At 39.9% G+C, this 20186-nt stretch overlaps 2 protein-coding genes across 6 annotated transcripts; both read left to right on the forward strand.

Moving 5' to 3' along the window:
* The first annotated feature begins 627 nt into the window (after positions 1 to 627).
* On the forward strand, positions 628 to 10664 carry LOC132793796 (DENN domain-containing protein 5B). Of its 4 annotated transcripts, none has more exons than XM_060803884.1 (16): positions 628 to 697; positions 1055 to 1597; positions 1662 to 1771; positions 2207 to 2616; positions 3763 to 4052; positions 4122 to 5196; positions 5257 to 5463; positions 6171 to 6393; positions 6990 to 7338; positions 7396 to 7525; positions 7585 to 7835; positions 7917 to 8062; positions 8785 to 8903; positions 9096 to 9472; positions 9534 to 9756; positions 9816 to 10664. In XM_060803884.1, exons 2-16 carry the CDS (start codon positions 1204 to 1206, stop codon positions 10009 to 10011), a joined length of 4500 nt encoding a protein of 1499 aa, XP_060659867.1. In that variant the 5' UTR covers positions 628 to 697; positions 1055 to 1203; the 3' UTR covers positions 10012 to 10664. The 4 variants fall into 4 exon arrangements, with proteins under 4 accessions (XP_060659867.1, XP_060659864.1, XP_060659866.1 ...); XM_060803881.1 differs by having other exon boundaries at positions 632 to 894; XM_060803883.1 differs by having other exon boundaries at positions 632 to 775.
* A 298-nt stretch (positions 10665 to 10962) lies between these two features.
* On the forward strand, positions 10963 to 20113 carry LOC132793805 (choline-phosphate cytidylyltransferase A). Of its 2 annotated transcripts, XM_060803892.1 has the most exons (4): positions 10963 to 11239; positions 14948 to 15620; positions 18269 to 18592; positions 18655 to 20113. In XM_060803892.1, exons 2-4 carry the CDS (start codon positions 15054 to 15056, stop codon positions 19414 to 19416), a joined length of 1653 nt encoding a protein of 550 aa, XP_060659875.1. In that variant the 5' UTR covers positions 10963 to 11239; positions 14948 to 15053; the 3' UTR covers positions 19417 to 20113. The 2 variants fall into 2 exon arrangements, with proteins under 2 accessions (XP_060659875.1, XP_060659876.1); XM_060803893.1 differs by lacking the exons at positions 10963 to 11239; positions 14948 to 15620 and adding an exon at positions 18019 to 18199.
* The last annotated feature ends 73 nt before the right edge of the window (positions 20114 to 20186 follow it).

A 20186-nucleotide genomic window follows, 5' to 3' on the forward strand; every position in this document is an offset into this window, starting at 1 on the left:
TTCTTTCAGACTTTTTGTTTCTAAAAAAAGCTTTTCTAAAGCTGTTTTATTAGTCTCGATGTGACCATAAACAAATATATGTTTTAATACCGAAATAATAAAAATCTGGTTACTCTTTCGTAGTGATAGTACACATGTGTAAAAAGGCGCACAATTTTAAACAGCTTGTTGTTTCCGTGATTTTCATAAAATCTCGTCGTTGTCTAGAAGATTTTTTTCTCATAAATCAAGACATCTTCACCGATTTCCGTAAAAAGTTAATGCTTTTTTAAAAAATCGGTATCAGAATACGAGAACTGCAAAAGCTCAAGTATTTAACAGTATTTTTATGTATACGGTCTCACTATACATTCGTCTTTATTTAAATTTAAATTTACAATCATATTTTTTATAAACAATTTAAGACTTCGGAAAAAATAAGTTAAATTTATGCAGTTGAATTCTTTTTTTTTTGCAAATGTGCAATAAATTTGCTGCTATATCTCTCAGCTATTGAGTGCTAACAGTTTGTCAGCTGTTGCATGCAAATCCAAACAGCGCCGACATCGCAACGACCAGCTGATTTATGCACACGACAGACAGCTTTTGACAGCATAGGTCTTAGGGTTGCCAGCGCAAAAAATAAATTGGAAAGTGCAAAAAAAAAACAACAGCGCACAGGCTACGACGACGGGAGAAAACAAAGTGTTGTTTGCTTGTTAGTTTGTGAGCATGTAAAAATTTATATATAATTAAGATAAAGGCCAATTTGCCTTGCTCTTAGTCTAAATTTAAAGTGAGTTTGTGTGTGAGTTGAAGAACACAAAAAAAAACGAACAAACAGCAGCTGAGGAGCAATAACAACAATAGAAAGAAGTCAAGGCGTCTTTGAGCAGAGTGTTGTGTGTGTTTTTGGTGCGTGGGGGTGAAAAGCAGACAACGACAACTGTGCCATTGGCATAGAAAATTTTGCATATACACATATACAGCTGTACACACACACACACATACTGAGCACAAAAAAGGGAACGCTCACTCGAAACGTAACTAACAACTATTAATAATATAATTGCAGACAGACAAAAAATTGATACAGGGCCAGGGACGTTGACGTCGTCGTCGTAAATTGGAAAGTGGCAAAAAGCAAAAGAAAAAAAAACAGCTTCAAATATTAAAGCGAGCACACACACGAATACCACACACACACATGGAGGCGTTTGTTTGATGAACGATTTGGAGCACCGAACGCAGAAGACGAAGAAGACAAAAGCTGCAGCAGCAACAACAACAACAACAACACAAGCAGACAAACAAATTATGACGACGCGTGAAAATGTTGCCAGCCGTCTGTCCAAATTGATGCTTAACAATAGCAATAGTAACACTAACAATGGCAGCTCAACAGCGCAAGCAGCAACAACAACATCAAAGACGACGACGGCGTCGACAACAGCAGCTTCGATGGTGTCCATGGTGCAATCACCGCAATCGCCTGGTGAACAATCCGAGTTGAATCAATTGAAACGCGATGCGGATCCGCAATTCTCGCGCTTTGCCGACTACTTTGTGATATGCGGTTTGGATCTGGACACGGGCCTGGAGCCCGATCGCTTTGCAGGTAAGTTTTCCTTTGCGTTTTCTTTAAACTGAATCTCTTACTAATTGTGCATTTCGTTGGTCAGGCGATAATCTGCATTGTTCGCCGCTGGATCGTGCGTACAAGAGCAAACCATTGGCCCATTATCCGGAGCATGTGACCTGGAATCCATTTGATGCACACGGCATTTGCATGGTAAAGATTCCCCTACTATTTCTCTCTCTCTGCACTCTGCATGTTGGGTGAGGCATCAATTAAGTTCAATTGCGTGGCATGACGCGATCGGTTTTTCTCCCTTGCCACGTCAAAAACACAAAAAAAACGAGGGGGTCCAGCTTCAAGTGCCCTCTCCACATACACAGTAAATATGAAATTCATGCTTGAGCGAGCGGCATTTAATTGATGCCACATTGGCAGACGACGACGATAAGCAAGCGCAGCAAACACACTCGCATTTGGTTATCATAGTATATAAATCTAGACATGTGTTGTTGGCTCTTGATTGCTTTATAAGATCGATGTTGATCGATGAATCGCTGGCATTGTTCTTGCCCTAAGTATCTTCATTTGTTTGCCCCATTAATATGCTCATTAATTACCCCCCAACTCTTCTTTGTTTTGCCGCTCTAGCTGTCGCTGCCCCAAGGATTGCGCTTTCGCACACAGAAGCACAACATTGAGCCGAAGTTTCATTCATTTGCGACGACACGCGAGGACGGCAAACGTTGCTATGGCTTCAGTTTGGTCTTCTACGAGGAGATACGCAATCGCAACATTTGCGGGGCCATCCACACGCTGCAGTCCATGTTCATCACGGAGCTATCGAATGGCCAGCAGACGCATTCGCTGAGCCGCGTCAAGGATGGCCCCGTGAGTCGTTCGTTGCCCAGGCACTTCAAGGTTGCCGGCCAGGCGCCGCAGTCGGCTCAGAGTTATTACGACATCAGCAAGGACAAACTGTTTGTGGCCAAGAGCATTTCATTGATTTGCCAGGCGCCTTACGCATTCGCCGCCCAGCTGTTTCTCAAGAACTTGTATCGGTGAGTGAGCGAATGGAGTGGAAATGTATTTTTGGCATTGTTTAGTAATTCATATATTTAGATTGAGAGTTATTTTCTGACTTGTGACAGTGTTTTCGTTTATTAGTCGAAGATGGCTTGGAATTTCATTTAAATTGTTAATGTTGAAGCATAAGCTCCCTTTGCTTATGGTTATTTTAATTTATATTTTTTTGTAATACTATCAAAGTAAATTCTTCTTTTGCTGTACGACTTATCTTGACTTCTTAAATCCGTCATGAATCTCAGTTTTTGCAATCTTAACTTTTGCTTAGCCTTTTGTGAGACATCTACTCTTCACATCATCACTTTATCAACCAATTTTAACACATTCTGATAATACTAACTATCTAATCTGTTTGTGATTTTATTTATTATCAATTTTGACGGCATTACCTCCGAAAAAGTTATGGTTTAATACAAGTACTTATGATTTTTATACATTGTGAGGAAGGTTGTTATAGGTTATATATTTTGTTTCCTGTATGAAAAGTCAATGCACGAATGATTGATTTCACAGATTTTGAATCTCTATCCTCAACTATTATGATCAAATAAGTATTATATATTGTATATTATATAATATATAGTATAGTGTTATATTGGTTTTATTTTGAAATGTAGCTCGTCATTGGATAATTGACAAAGAAGCAATCAGCAAAAGTTATGAATTAACACAAGTATTTATGATTTTCCTGTACCTTCAGTGTGGGAGGTTATTATAAATTGATGACCATGATTCGGACATCAACTGTTAAATTTATGTTGGAATAGATTGCTTTTTGAGATTAAAAATGCTCTACTCACCAATTATGATTGAAAAAGTTTGTGTTTTTTAGTTACATATATAGCGACTTTGTTATAAAATTAAGTATTATATGATAAAGCATTAATCCCAGTTAATATTTTTAAATTTCAATATAGTTTATTTTATTCTAGTTTTACCTATTAGTGTGAATAATTTATTAAAATTCTTTATTTTAAATATTATATTATGAAACTATCAAGTTTAGAAGTGACATTTAAGCCGATTACTCAATCTACATAAATTTATATATATACTATACTTTTTACTATTTATATTCTAGATTTCGCATAATAATTAAATATATACTCTTTCTTTTACAGTTGTCTTCCACGACAGCCTGGCGCTGGCATCAGTCTCGAGTCCTATGTGTACAACATATTGTATGAGGTGATGCTGCCACAGCCCGGCAAATCCATACGCGTCTATTTGCCACCCATGGAACCTCATCTGGCCGCGATTGCATTGATCCTGCAGCGTCCATCGCTGTCAACTGAACTGCCGCTGCTGGACTTTCCGCTGCGTCTGCTGTTCAGCTATTTGGGAGTGGAATGCGTCATCCAACTGCTCACCTGTGTGCTCCTCGAGAGTCAGGTGCTGCTGCGCTCAACGGGTGAGTTTAGGAAACTTTCGATATTCTCTTTAAATACACCAAACTAATGACGTTCCTTCCTTTTGGCAGACTACCAGCGATTGATGATTGTGGGCGAGTGCATTACGTCGTTGCTGTTTCCTTTTATATGGCCACATGTGTATGCTCCCATTTTGCCCGCTGCACTGCATCATTTTCTGGACGCACCCGTGCCCTTTGTGATGGGCTTGCACGCGGAGTGCGAGGCGGCGCATAAGATTGGCAGCGAGGCGGCGTTGTGCTTTGTAGACATTGATAAGAAGCACATACAGCTGCCGGAGGAGTTGCCCATCTTTCCCCACAAGATGGACTTTATGGCAGAGATTATCTCGGTGCTGGACAAGTTTGAAATTGAACGGGATCGCGCCCAGGAACCGAACCTGAAGAATGGCTATGGAATGCGTGGCGGCGCTGATGCCATGATCTCCAGCTGCACGCTGCCCAATGGACTGCAGGCGGCAAGGCGCAGCAAAGAGCGCTTCCAGCAGCTGCAGGAGACGGTGTATACGCTAGGTGGACCAGGTGGTTCGCCTGGTCAGCTGCCTGGTGTGGACTATCAGCCGCTGGTGGCGCATCCCTCAAAGATTGATCATGTGCCGCGCATTGCGGACTTTTTGCGACGCAAGGGCGGCATGAGAGCGGCACAAGCATCCGGTTCCCCGGTGGGAAGTCCCACGATGTCGTTGTCCTCATCTCCCGTCGGCATTTACCATGATGTGGATGCAGTGGACGCCACGTTGCCGCCATCGCGCATGGGCTCGTTGTCGCGTCGCTCGGTGAAACAAAAGCTTTCCGCCGTGGATCAATACTATCAAGATTTGCGCATCAATAACTCGCTGAGGGAGATCTTCTTGAATCGCTTTGCGCACATGTTTCATGCCTACGAATACTTTGTCATCTATCCCAATCAGGCCAAGGACGAATGGTTGTCGAATCGCGAAACGTTGCAGAACTTTGACAAGTCATCATTTCTGTCCGATCAGCCGGAGCATCATCGTGCGTTTCTGGCGCGCTTTCTTGAATCTCAAATGTTTGCCACGCTCATTGACAACAAAATTCTGGCGATGTGGGAGCCACAGCCCGACGAGCAGCTGCAGCTCTTCGATCAGCGCATCAAGCTGTTGAGGTTGAATATTATACAGATATTGTTTGAGCCGCAATCTTATTCAATTTACTTCCATTTCAGACGTCGGCATGGTGAGAACATGATCTGCGCCACCAGCTATGAGCCGTGTGTGCTCAGCCAGGATGCGCAGCAGGGCTTCGAGAAGCGTCTCAATTGCATCGACATTGAGGTGACGCCGCCCAGCGAGATTCTCTCGAATCGCGCCGCCTACTTTCGCAGCTTTCCGCTGCTCGAGAAGGGCGTGCTGAATCAGGAGTGCGCTTCGAGGTAGTCTTTTCGTTTCACTTACCACAACACAACACAAAATTTACCCTGCAGCTCTCAGTCCACATCCATCCATCCACGAAACCACGCACTAATATTATTGTTATCCCCCCGAAACAAATCATGTTGCATAATTCCTCGACCTCGTCTTGATATTAACCCAATATTAGCTTAGTTTAGTTTTGTTTTGTTTTAGCCAGTAAACGCTATTTGATTTAATTCTCTATATTTATTAATGCAAAAAGTTAACAACAATTCACCTACTAGTGTAATTAAAGTTTAATTGATTTAGTTAATTTATCCGCGTCTTTTGTACATTAATTTATTATTTGCAATTAACTCGTTAACTAATAAATTGCAGCTCTTAGCAATAAACAAAAACAAATCGAAAACGTATTCAATATTCTTTCGTTTCTTTTTTTTTTTTAATTTTAATATATATTTTTACATTTGTCTTTATATATATATGAATTTCTTTTCTCGCACCGCATGCACATCTGCCCAAAATATTGTTTTCCCCTTTTAATCCTGTTCCCAATCTGCATTTTGGTTTCAACTTCTCAGTTGCCCCCACTAATCCCAAATCTCTCTCTCTCTCTCTGCATTTCTCTTTTGCTCCTCCCATCGAAATTGCACTAATCTCTTTCAAATCTCATGCCGCTAACCTTCATTCAATAAAATCGAACAAAATCGCTTACCAAAAACCCTAGAGGCAACAGCTTGCGGCGCGTCAAGAATGGCAACAAATGGCGTGCCCGGGAAATCTCATTGGATCAGAAGCCCACAAATAGCAGCACCGGAGGTGGAGGTGGAGGCAGCAATTCCAACTCAAATGTGGCCATCAATCGACTCTCAGCGAATCTCACCACGGCGGATGTGAGTCCAGCACTCATCGCCCAGGCCAACTGGACATTTGTGGAAAGGCTACTGAAGGTAAGCTCCCAAACATTTCAATAAAAAAGAAATAACAGTAAAACGAAAATTTTGTAGATAATCAGAATAATTTATTTTTATTTAAAATTTTTATTTATTTACTTTTAAATCTATATTTAAATGACAAATGGTTAGTTAAAGTTAGTTAAATTTTTTTTTTAACTTCAGAAAATAGTAAAATTTTATATATTAAATAATTCAAGCTCTTACAAAAATACACATAATTAAATATCGGTTATTCTCTTACGGAATACACTGGAAAAAATCATAAATTGAAACAAATTAAAAAAGGTTATTCTTATAGCTCGTTCATTTTTGCTATTATGATAATAGTTAACTGGTTTCTCTATTTTTTATTAAAATATTTCAATATGAATGAAAATTAATGGTTAATGATTTAATATATGAATTTATCTAGTGCATAATTGAAATGTAAAAATAATACTTGACAAATATATATAATATTTATTTTTTAATTTTTGTGATGATTAAAAATAACACCCTTTTTATCAATATTTTTTTTTACGAAATTCAGCTAAAATTTATTTTTTATTTTATTACCTCACCCACTAAATTTTCATTCATTCTTCTTTCAGGACATCAAGTCGAAGACGAAGCGCATGCTGCTGGAGAAGATGGGCAACGAAGCTGTAGCCCTGGGCCTCAAAGGCGACGGCATCGAGGAGAACACGCTGATTGCCAGCATGTGTGATCTGCTCGAGAAGATTTGGTCACATGGACTGCAGAATAAGCAAGGCAAATCCGCACTCTGGGCGCATCTTCAGGCCTACATTGAGTTGCAGGAAGCACGCGGTGGCGCTGCCAACAGCAGCAGCAACAACGTGGAGCCATCGACTCCAGTTTCGAGTAGTCCCAGCAGCAAGATGAACATAGCCAGCGCATCGCCAGCGCTCGCTTGGAATGCTATGCGAAAGCGCATGGATTGTGAGTAGAAGAACATGCTTAAAAGAACTCTATAATCCTTACTCTTACTCTTCTTAGATCTGTCCACATTCCAAACCGATTTTGAGAGTCCGCCGAGTCCGAATCGCAGTCGATCGCGTGATCGCAACAAGTTTGTGGGCCTCGAGCAGCTTTGTCCGCTGCCCGAATCGCTGGAGTTTGATGTCAAGTGAGTTAAGCGAGCTTTAAATCATTTCTTATATTAATTTTAATATGAATCCTCTCTAGAAACGTGCTGGCCATGGCCGACATCAAGACGCACATCGGCTACACTCGCGCCTGGGTGCGTTTGTCTCTGGAGAAGAAGCTGCTCTCGCGTCACTTTCGCACTCTGCTCTCGGATGAGAGTCTGCTGCGTTCGCTTTACAAACGTTCCGCTTTTCTGCGCTGCGAGGAGGAGAAGGAGCAGTTCCTCTATCATCTGCTGACGCTAAATACCGTGGACTATTTTAGCTTTACCAACATCTATCCCACAACGAGTAGGTGTCGCTAGCATCCTCTTAGCCTCTTTCTCTGGTGCTAACTCTTTAACCCTTTGTTGCCCTTCCACCCCAACTTAGAGCTGCCCTATCGCGTTGTCATCTTCCCCTCACGCAAATACGGCTCCTATCACACCTCGAGCAATGTGTGGATCATGGTCTCCGGCACCATGAACGAGACGCAGCGTGTGCCCGTGCCCAAGGGTTCGCTGGAGTTCATCTTCCATGTAAGTTGCAATTTATTATATAGGAGGAGATAGTAGAAATGCACTTTGAAGCTTACCTAGGTCAGGGACTCAAGATATGACTTTATACATCTCATAGAAATTAAACTAAAATGAGAAATATTTTGGGAAAATTTCACATAAACATTAATAAAAAAATTTTTTAAATCTGAAGTTTCTGATTTAAATTAGCTATTAAAATTGTAAAATAATGATTCCATTTGAATTCATTTTTAAACTTTGGATCATATTTTTATGAGCACAGTAACAATAGTTTAAGTTTAGACTAATACAATAGTTTTTCTTAGTATTGAGTATTATAACATAGTAATCCATATTTAGCAATAATAGTTCATAGCATAAAATTATAATAATAAGTAATTTTATGCTATGAACTATAAAGGATTATTAATATATAATGATCAGAATTTAGAAATACTATTATATTAGTCTAAAATTGAAAATATGGAATATTATAACTATGTTCATAGAAATATGATCTAATCCATATTATATAATAATAGTCCATTGTATATAACTACTCATTATTATACAATATGGATTATTATTATATAATAAAACCCTAAAAATATGGAATATAGTTCCTCGAATCATAAAAATATGATATAATTTTTACTCGGTTCATAAAAATATCACCCAACTCTTAAAATTTATCAATCTATTATTTAATATTTTACTAAATTTATTACTTCTGTCACTTTTAGTACAAAAATCTGGGTCTGCTAACAACGATGCGCATAGGACACGACAATTCGGGGCAGAGCCACAAGTGGCTGGTGGAGCAGGTGGTGATGCGCAATGAGGTCACCGGACACACCTATAAGTAAGTCATTGGCCACTTAACCAGTCATCGCCACTTAGCATTTAATTACGCAACTTTTCGAGTCGGTTAAGTGGCCAGAACTTTGAGCTCTTTATAATTATGTGACTACACTAATTAATGACCCCAAAAAAAAGATACAAAAAACTTTGTCTGTTTCCGCGAAATATATAATGTAATTATCGTTTTTCATAGATTCCCTTGTGGTCGCTGGCTGGGCAAGGGCGTGGATGATGATTCAACGGAGCGTTTGCTGGTCGGACAACGTGTCTCGACGAGCGTCAAGAACGCGGAGCTGGTGCCGCCCACACGAACGCCACCGCGAACACGAAGTCCCAGTGTGCAGCGACAGGAATCGATTGCGCCATCGGAGATTCAGCATCAGCTGGGCAACTGTGTCAATGTGATTGTCAAGTGGCATTATAAACCGAGTAGAGATCGAGATGTGGGCACTCTGACGAATCTGCTGTGTGGCGACGATGGACTGGTCAAATGCCTGGAGCAGGTCTTTCTCTGTGGCTTCCGTTCGTCGCGCTTCTTTGGTCGCAATCTCTACATCTGGGATTACTTTAGTAAGCAAGATCTAATCTATTTATGACCTTCATTTAATTAAAATGTTTCTTTGCCTTGCAGCGAAAATCAAAGAGCTGTTTGAACAGAATCTGCAACAGGAACTAGATGACTCGGCATCCAGCATGGATTCCTCCTTCAGCAATGGCAGCTGCAACAGCCTGCAGCGTCGTGAGGTGGCCAGCATTTGGCGTCTCTATGTCCAGCTAATGGATGAGATCAACGGCACAGCGAGCACGCTGGGCAAAGATGGCAAATTTCAGCTGCTCATTTGCCTCAGTTTGCGGTAACTAGTTGTGATTTATTGCACTTCACGTAATGATTTAGTACTTTTACTCTATATAGAGAACATCTGTTGACTCGCCTAATTAAACCCATGGCACTGACAAAGGTCACCCAGGAGATGTACGAGGAGGAAAGCTTTTTGCGTCGACGCAATCTTTTGACATTTCTCATCCAGATACTGGAGCCGCTCGATGATTGCCACATTGTGTTGGAGAACTCCATAACCCAGGGCATACGCATTCCATCACAGTGCTGAGGAGCGTCAGCAATCGGTTCCCAAGCACTCGACTCACTCTCACACCCACAGACATTTTGCAACCAGTGACCTAGAGAAGAATACTCATACATATATCTGCCCTAAAGTACATTTGGAAACGCACGACTCGAATATTCTCGTTGTTAGTTTTATGTAAGCTGAAGACTTGCCCTCCTTCGAAACCTAATCCTAAATCTAAACATACCTTAACCTAATCCAATCACTTGCCATCCACACGCTTGCCAAGTGTTCCAAGTCAAAAAGTGAAGCCAAAGTTGAACAAAAAATTGTGTGCAATTAAGAAACGTCGTTTATTCTAATGAATTCTAAAATGTTGTTCAATATGAAATCTGCGTAGCTATTAGCATTTAAGATATTCCAAAACTCAAAATATTTATATATCATCTCTCTAACACTGTCTCGGTCAATTTTCCTAAGTTAGTGAGTTTTTGATTTCAAACAGGTAGCTTTTCATTTAGTTGATATTTACCAAAGAATTTTGTTTTATACATTATCGAATATTGTCAATTTTATGATATTATTATTGAATTTAAGACAAAGATAGAGATTAATCTTAAATGGTGTTTTATGTTAATATAAAGCTTTATTTTTTATATTTCATTTAGCCAAAAAAAAAAACATTTACCAAGTTATTGAGTGTCAATAAATATATACAAAAGACAGCAACACATTTTTAAGAAATATTTCATCTCTTTACCAGATTGTAACAGTTTGTTGTGCCAATGTTCTATAAAAGTTCAAAAATGCAAATTTCTGAAATTAAAAAAACTTGATTACTGTTTTTAAATTTTATAATATTTGAAATTTGTGCCATCACTAATTCAGTGTAACCAGCTTAGTAGAAAGAAAGTGGTATATTTTGTATTGGTTCGAAACGCAATTAGTATATTTGGCCACTCGTGTTGTGGTCACGCTGGTGAGCGCGAATTCCATTCGTTTCGCTGTGACGGGACAGACGCGGACGCAACAATAGTTTAAAACAATTGCTGCAATTAAAAGAGCAGCACCAAAAACAATATAACCAAGTGAAGCAGCGACAAACGCTAGCATACGCCACTCAGGCACAGTGCAAACTAAAAGCAAATTTCAATTTTGTGGTGCGTCATTTCGCGTTGAAAAAACTCATAATATAAAAACGGAGCCACGAGCACTCATCGATTTTTAGCCGAAAAAAAATTGGAAGCTAAATTTAAAGAAAAAGTTGAAAGTAAGTTGCCCTCAATTTTCATTTAATAGGTAGAGTGGGATAGTGAGTGGTCGGTGCATTGTTGTTGTTATTGTTGTTGTGATTGGGCTCATACCAAAAATATATATTTACAAACAGCGCCACGGGGCTGTCGTAGTTCCCCCTCGTGCCTAACAATATTGTCTGGCCGAGGCGATGACGTTGGCGCTCCCGTTGCCCGTGACGTGAGCAAAATAATCCCTCTCTCTGCTGTCTCTCTCTTTCTGTCTTTTGCGCAGCGTCCGATTGATTAGCGTTTTGATGTGCGTCTCAATTAGACTGTGAAATCAGCCGATTTAGCTGCCAAGGCACCCCGACAATGTTTTACATAATCCCACCGCCTTGACCAAATATTAAATGCATATTATTTGTTCGCACTGCCAGCTGCGCTATCGATTTATTCTACAGCCGGCTTGTCGACGCCAGCCAGTTCACGAACCCCGTCTCCCTCTTTCTTTTTTGTCGCAGGTCGCCACGTCATTCATGTTAAAATGCTTCGGGGGCATCGTATGACTTTCATATGTTTGTTCTTGTTGTTGCTGCATTTTTTGTGGCACAAACCTGCAACACGCGATGTTGGCTTTGGTTCTTATATGTTTGCTCTCTCTCCCTCTCTCTGACTTCGCTCTCTATATAATAATGTGGCACCTTCGCAAACGAACTTTGCGCTGTGATCGTACGATTTTAAAGTTGGCATTCATCATTATAGTTGCTTGTTTGGCATTGTGTGAAATAAGCAACCACCACAATAAAACACATTTAATAATAAACCTAAACTATGTGCATTACTCATACGCAGCGCTGTCGACGTCGCTGCCCACTGCCTACGTCGTCAGCTGCGCTCATGCTCCACTTTCCCAAGCGGCTGAACGACCGTTTTTACCGTTTGCCCAATTTCAACGCTAGTCTCGAAACCAAATCTATGAATGTGCACTGGAAAGAGAGCGCGAGAGCATATGTGTGACTGTGAATGAGCATCTACGTATGTGCGTGTGTGGGGGAGAGAGAGTTTGATCGTGGCGTACGCATGTGAACTCTACGCACAGACAGTCAGCTGTTTGCCTTACTCAATGAAACTTTTTATCGACAGTCATGTGTAAGCGGACTGTCTCATTGTGTTTGTGTGTGTGAGGAGCATACGAATTTGGAGCGAACAAAATGAAAGATTGGACACGCTTATCGAGGGCTTCGTTTTTTGCTAGGCAGGTGGTGTTTGCTATAAAAGGTCCCATTAAAGCTAATCAATACTTCTAATAAGTGTTTATCTTTTTTTTTGCATTTATGCAATGGGGGCACGTGAGGGCTTTTATGACGGAAATAAAATAGTGTTTACACTTCTACAAGTCGCGTAATCTACAAGAAATAGTAAAATAGTGCTAATTAAAATATGTACAGGGTTGAGTTAATTAAAATTGCTTGTAGTTCGTTTGTTCAACTAAATTGAAATTTCAGTGCGTCGCACAGAATATGTGTACATATGTATATATTATATTTATTTTTGGGAAATTTTTAATAATCATTGCCTAGGAGCAATCAGATGGGTTATCAATGCATGCACAGCGTACTTTGCATAGTATAGAGTCCGAACGAAGCTATATATAGACAACAGTAGCAACATCTTATCAATGGAATAGCACTTCGCCTCCTTCTCCTGTTCCCTTCCCTTCTAACTAAGCCCAGCTAACGTGAATTTGACGTGACCAAACGACAACGACTGTACTTTTTGTCAGCGAATGGCAGTCAAAAGTGAAAAGCTGAAAAGAATGAAAAGAAAACGTAACACCATTTTGATTTTGGTGCTTAGCCTTTCCACTCGATTCTTAGAAGTTGGACCTTTTGCACGCTGTATATATATTTTTATATTATTTTTTGGCAGAGAGAAACGCGAGCCACGTCCATTAACCCCAACTCAAGCTTAGAAACGACGATGACGATAGTGAACTTTGCTATTTCGCTAAAAATGAACGAGAAGGTTCAGGTTCCCTTGATAGATCCGCTTGCGTTGATGTCTGTTATCGCTGTCAACATATGGCGGGTTATCAGTAGGTTCTCGTGGTTTGATTCAATATATTTCGTGCTAAGCGCAGTAATTATTTATTTTATCTATGTACTCAAAATACTTATATTATTATTAGCTGCGAGAATTCATTAACTTATGTCCATAGTGCAGCGGAAACATGCTTCAAAAGATAAAAATAAAGACCCAAAACAAGCCAATTGATAAGACGGCAACAGGTAACAGTAACGATGCCCTATCTTATCTCGCACTCTCTTTTTCTACTTGTGAGAGCTGCAACAGCTGTCAATATGCAAATGTCCGTTCTCTTTCGCTCTCACGTTACCAGCGACCACGTACCCATGTGCCCACATGTCTTCTTTCCCATATTGTTTACATTTTGACTCGCCTGCAGTGTGCACACACTGGCAGGGTATATGTAGGTGTGTGCAGGCGTATTGAGCTGATCGTACGACTGTGACGTCATTGCCGACGTCGAACAAAAGTTTCCCCCTCGAATATACTTATTTTTTTTTTGCAAACGCGGCATGTTTTGGCAACCTTTTTTTGATTAGCATATGTTTTGTTGCTGGCTCAATTTCACAGAAATTTCTTCTCAGGCAAAAAGTCAAATATAACGATTACATCAGCTCTACAAAAATCCAGTTCTGTGTAAAGCCAGACTTGAACTTGAAGACGCATGAGAACTTTTGCAAAATGTCTCTCGATCCGGTTTCCTAAATGTGTGTTATGTATATGAGTCAGACGAAAGCATTATTGTCGCCGGTGGAGACAACCTTGAATTGAACACCCGCACCAAACAGTTTCTGTGTCTCTGGGTACGTTTTTTTCTTTCGTCTTAATATTTCTTATCATGGTGATAAGAATTGCCTACGAGCTGCCTGGTTATTATAGTACAAACAAACAAAATAACTTATGCTTTTGACGTAACAGCAGCCGTCAATGCCAAACAAGCAGAGTTCTACGCAATCTAAATAAATGTTATTAGGCATTTGCTAAATTTAAAAAAAATATTTCGAGCACGCATCCAACAGCTGATGACGAGAGAAAGAGAGGGAGATGTAAACTATTTTACTCATGTGCTCTCTCCAATTGGTTTGTTCGCGTGCGCTTTGATTCATGAATACATGCATACATTTCCATAAATACGTACATACATATTGCGTGTGTCGCCAATAATCGTCATCGATAACACTTTATAACGGTGCTTACTCAAGTGTGTTTCAGGTTTTACTTTCTTAGAACTGCACTTGTTCGCTCGCTCGCTCTCTCCCTTTGTTATTCACGCCCACCTTCAGATTGAGAAAAAATATGTGTGTGTGTGTTGCTTATATCTTATTAATTGCCTTTGCTTCACATTGGGTACGTGCCAAAATGTCTACTACAAGTTGTTGTTGCTGTTTGTGTTTTTGGTTTTTGTATTGTGATTTATCTGTGGTTGCAGTTTCTCTTTTCTTTTCTACTTTTTTGGTTTTTTGGTTTGTAAAGAATGTTTCGCGTATCAAAGCGCGTGGCATATTGAGACGAATGGCAATTAAAGCAAATTGTTTTGTCCATGGCATCCGGCAGCGAATCAATTGAAATGTCACGTGTGCCGAGTGGGTTGAAGAAGAATCATCTAAAATGCGCTCAATTAACATGCATATGTTTATTTTGTATCACTTTAATTGCAGTTGCAGCAGCCGCATTGCAATTGACACAAGACACCGAGTGTTGTAAAGTTCGAGAAAAGCAAAAAATCAGCAAAACTGCCGCGACCATTGTACAAGATTCGCTGCGATGGCAACTTCATCGATAATCGCCAATAACACCAGCAACACAATTAACGCGGGCTCCGCTGCCGCTGCCGTCAACGCTGCCACCGCCGCTGCCGTTGTAGTCACATCGACACTGAGCACAAGGAAACGCACCTACGAGACAGCGATTGCCATGCCCGCCATGGACTCCAAGCACCAGACGCTGACAACAACATCAACGACCTCATCAACCTCACGCACCTCAGCGAAAGCATCGAAAGCAGCATCTAGCAGCAGCCTGGACGACGTGGTACTGGACATTGCCGAGGAGCCACAGGCAGCAACCACATTGCGCGATTGCACGCGCACAATCTCACAGAGCGATGCCGATGACGGCAACGAGGCGGCCACCTCACCCGACGACATCCTGCCATCCTCTGCCTCCGCTTCGACAGCAGCAGTTGCGATGGGTGATTATCATCTCAATGGCTTGGGCGCCAGTGCCAAGCGTCAATATGTCCCACGTCCCCAAACACCTGCCGAATTGGCGGCGGCGTCGTTAAACAGCCGTCAAACATTCTACAGCAGCAGCGGCACAAGCGATTTAGCGGTAAGTTCACTATCAAATTTATATACTACATAGTATATATAGTATAAAGTAAGTTTACCATCGAATTTATATACTAAATAGTATATATAGTACAACAAGAATGTTTACTATCAAATTTATATACTAAATAGTATACAAAGTAAGTTTTCAATCAAATTTATATATTACATCTATTATACTAAATACTATATATAGCATAAGGAAAGTTTAATATCAAATTTATATACTAAATAGTATATATAGTATAAAGAAAGTTTTTGTTTTTATCAAATTTATATACCAAATAGTATATATAGTATAAATCCCGAAATGTCTTTGCCACAAGGTCAGAAAGAAATCAATTGCATCATCGGTTGTGGTGTGAATTTCGGTTTTGGTGGAAGGGGAAAGGTGGAAAGTTTTACATGTTAGTCTCTGGAATATATTCGGAACACAAACTGCGTAGTTGCAAAATGGCAATGTATAGAAAAATTCATTTGCTGAGAGACGATAAATATAATTTAAAGGCATTAGTGCAGCAATTGCGAACGGATGAAATCATTTCCAGCGTCCGAAAACAAGTATATGAACTCATTAAAGTTAGTCGATGATACAGAATTCATATAACATCATACGATATAGTGAGTTCTTTATTTATCAGGGGAAGTATTCAATTGGCAAACACATATACAATGACTACGTCAAAATTGGACTGATAATAGTGGCAAAATTAGTAATCGCATATAGAACAGAAGCAATTGTTGTTACTCAATAGAAATGAGTGTGCAAGCATTACAAGGAAATTCATTAAAAGTTTAGTACAATTAAAAGCACTGTAACCTAAAGCAGTTTTAATGGCAGTACGATTTACGATTAAAGAGGTAGAAGAGGGAAATTGTAACAGCTGTGTTATATAAATCGTTAAGGTTGTAGCTGTAACTTTAATTAATTGTAGACAGCTTGGGACAGAAAATCGAAGCTGCGACTAGCAGATTAATCAATGCAGATTAAAGATGATAGATTGTTCTTAGAAACTTGCGTATATAACAACTTAAAGCCCTATAATCCTAGCTGTCACTTTAGACTTTTGTTCTCGATATTAAAATAAGATGGAATACTCTTTTAAATGTTTTTTAAGGATAAACAAATCAGGTAAAAGAAGTCGTAGTAGCTATATATAACGGCATAATCACTTTTTCTTATAGCCCACAACATTGGGTCATTCCCAAATTAAAAAGCTAATGGCACGGAAAATGTAAACAATAAACGAGCTGCAAATAAAACAAAACACGATTTTCGTCGAACGAAGAATAAAAGGAATTCTTAAAAAGGCAAACCGTAAAAGTTGGCAAAAATCAAATCACATTACTCATGGTTTTATAGTAGGTTGTATTAGGTGTTAACTGGGAAATCTTATATGAAAACTTAAAGTTTACAATAATAATAATAATTTAGAGTTTAGGAACAATTAAATAGGAATAAATCATGTTAAATATATACACGATTTATTCTTTTTTAATCAATTTAGAATTCATTCTCATTCTATCGCTGCAAAAATCAGTGAATATGCCAATTTGAATTGGCATAATTTTCGCAGAATTTATCTATTAATCTTTTCGGAAGAATATATATATATACGCATTCTCCAAGGTGTTGGTCATTCGACCGTAAAATGATTTCCCCGTATTCAGTTTAACAAATACAAAATTTATAAGCAATATAATATGTATATTTTAATTCGCTGTCACATGTCTGCTTTATTTGAATTTATGGTTTTTGAACATGTTTAACTGTAACTGCTTAAAATTAGCTATTAACTTGTGACAAAAAAAACTTCACATGTTTTAAAATTGAATTTAATTATATATATTTTAATGCCAGCGTATTTGCTAGTCGGTGTTATTCGAATGTTTTTCCTATTGTCCATTAATGTTAATTCGATACTTTTTTTTGGCAATCTAATTGTAATGTTTGCGATGTTTGACGCTTTGATTGGCGTCAGTCGCGTTTATTGGATGAGACGTTAACTGGGCGAGTGGAGGTTCAGTGATTGTTCAGTTAGTTGGATCGCATCGTATGATATCGCGCCTCGTGCCAAGTCGTGCGACTATTTTCTTCCTATTTATAATCTTGCTCAATTTGTGGCAATTGAAATTTGTTGTAGGAGAAAAAGCAAAAGCAGCAACGTCAACAGCAGCAGCAGCAAGCATGCAAACACAACAGTCTGAGAGTTCTCTGCCAGCTTTATTGTTGTCAATTGTATTGATTTGGACACAGTTGCCGCCAATTAATTGAAGGCAGACTGCGCAATTGAATCGAGCGCCCAATCCTCGAGACAGAGACAGCGACAGCTAAAGCAAGAGGCTAAAACTCAGTGTGCTGAGCGTCTGAGCTGTCAAACTGTCGACAGTCTAATGGCTGGAGCTCAGTTATATAGTTGAGAGCAACTCGAGCAGATCGTAGACTTCTTTTCCCTCTGTGATACACCTAGAAATATATACATAGATATCTATATTTTTGTTATGTCGACAATGGACGAAACACCTCAGACAACTCCACAAATCAAAATGTTGCCATTGCACATGGATTTCAAGCAATTTGTAATAATTTATAATAATTATTGCATGTTCTATATGCTTATTAAATTTCCCTCATTATTTCCATTGCAGACTATTTGCAAACCGGCGCCGTTCTCCTGCGATGAGGAGGCCATTCTGGAGCGCGAACGTTGCGATTATACACACCGCATCACCTATCAGATGGCACGCTCCGGGCAGACGGGTCGCCGGGTGCGCGTCTATGCCGATGGCATCTATGATCTGTTCCATCAGGGCCATGCCAGGCAGCTGATGCAGGCCAAGAACATTTTCCCCAATGTCTATTTGATTGTCGGCGTCTGCAATGATGAGCTGACGCATCGCATGAAGGGACGCACCGTCATGAATGGCTTCGAGCGTTACGAGGGTGTTCGTCACTGTCGCTACGTCGACGAGGTTGGTTTCTATACTCAATCCTACTCTTTCCACCCTTACTAATACTTATTTTCCCTTTGCAGATTGTGCAGAATGCTCCGTGGACGCTGTCGGATGAGTTTATCGCCGATAACAAGATTGACTTTGTGGCACACGATGACATTCCCTATGGACACGACGGTCTGGATGATATCTATGGTCCACTGAAGGCACGCGGCATGTTTGTGGCCACCGAGCGTACCGAGGGCGTTTCCACCTCGGACATTGTGGCGCGCATTGTCAAGGATTATGATCTGTATGTGCGTCGCAATCTCGCACGTGGCTACTCCGCCAAGGAGCTTAACGTGTCGTTCCTATCCGAGAAGAAGTTTCGTCTGCAGAACAAAATGGATGAACTCAAATCGCGTGGCAAGCGCGAGTTGACTAAAGTGAAGGGCGACATTATCACCAAATGGGAGGAGAAATCTCGTGAATTCATTGACACATTTCTGTTGCTCTTCGGTCGCGAACGTCTCAATCACTTGTGGAACGAGTCAAAGGGCAAATTAATCCAGGCACTGAGTCCACCCGGCAGTCCGTCTGGTTCGGTTAATGGCGATGATTTGGACGCGGATGCCAACGATTCGTCCGACGAGTACTTGGAGCTGCCCACGGAATACAGCGGTGGCAGCAGTAGCTCACTGAATGGGAAGAAACAACATTCGACGTCGTCGCTGGCGCGGCGCAGCTATCAGCAGACACGTTCAGGGGCAGCCTCTTCCTCCTCACCAGATAACTACGATAATGATGATGATGATCATGCTGCCGCCTTCGATACAGAGTTCGTTGAACGGCGCAGTAATTGAATTAGCAGCAACAAAAACTAAACCCTTTTTAGATTTGGCTAGTCTAAAAGTTTCACGTCTTTCTCTATCTCTGTCTGTCTCTTTAAGCTAATTGTATATTTATTAAATTGTTTGTTCGGTGCGAAAAAAAAGAAAACAAAAACTTAAAACGAAATGCAATATGGCACACACAAAGTTTGTTGTCGCCATCTCCGGCAACACGAAAAAGAAGTAATTGCAATTTTCTATAGCTGTAGCTCTAAATGGTATTTGTAATCTGTTAGCTTTAGTTTGCACTTGCACTCGCTCCTAATACCAATTACCGATCCCAGCCCGCCTCGAGAGAGTAGCCAATTTATTAGCCAAATGGAGCAGCATTCATCATTCACATCCAACATGAAAGAAAGAAAAAAGAAAAGAAAATCCAACGCAGAAGACTCATTTTTTGTATTAAGCCTTAAAGATTGTGCGTGAAAGTAAAAGGAGCAAAATATATAGATATATTTATATTAAATTATTTCGCGTAACACCTTTAACTATAAGTTCAACAACACAACACCAACAACTAAAATACATTATTAAATAAACAACAATACACACATTCGTATCGTCAAAAAATCCAAACAAAAACAAGAAATGAAAAAAATATAAATGCAAAATACAGTTGCAAAAATGCTTTGTTGAATATTTTTTGAAAAATAAAATTTGAAAGCAAATACGACTTATGATATTTTCTATTTTATATCGTATGAGTTCGAGAAGTATTATTAAAGCTAATGCGTACGTGTAGA

Source organism: Drosophila nasuta, chromosome 3 (assembly GCF_023558535.2).
Source record: "Drosophila nasuta strain 15112-1781.00 chromosome 3, ASM2355853v1, whole genome shotgun sequence".
Classification (NCBI taxonomy): domain Eukaryota; kingdom Metazoa; phylum Arthropoda; class Insecta; order Diptera; family Drosophilidae; genus Drosophila; species Drosophila nasuta.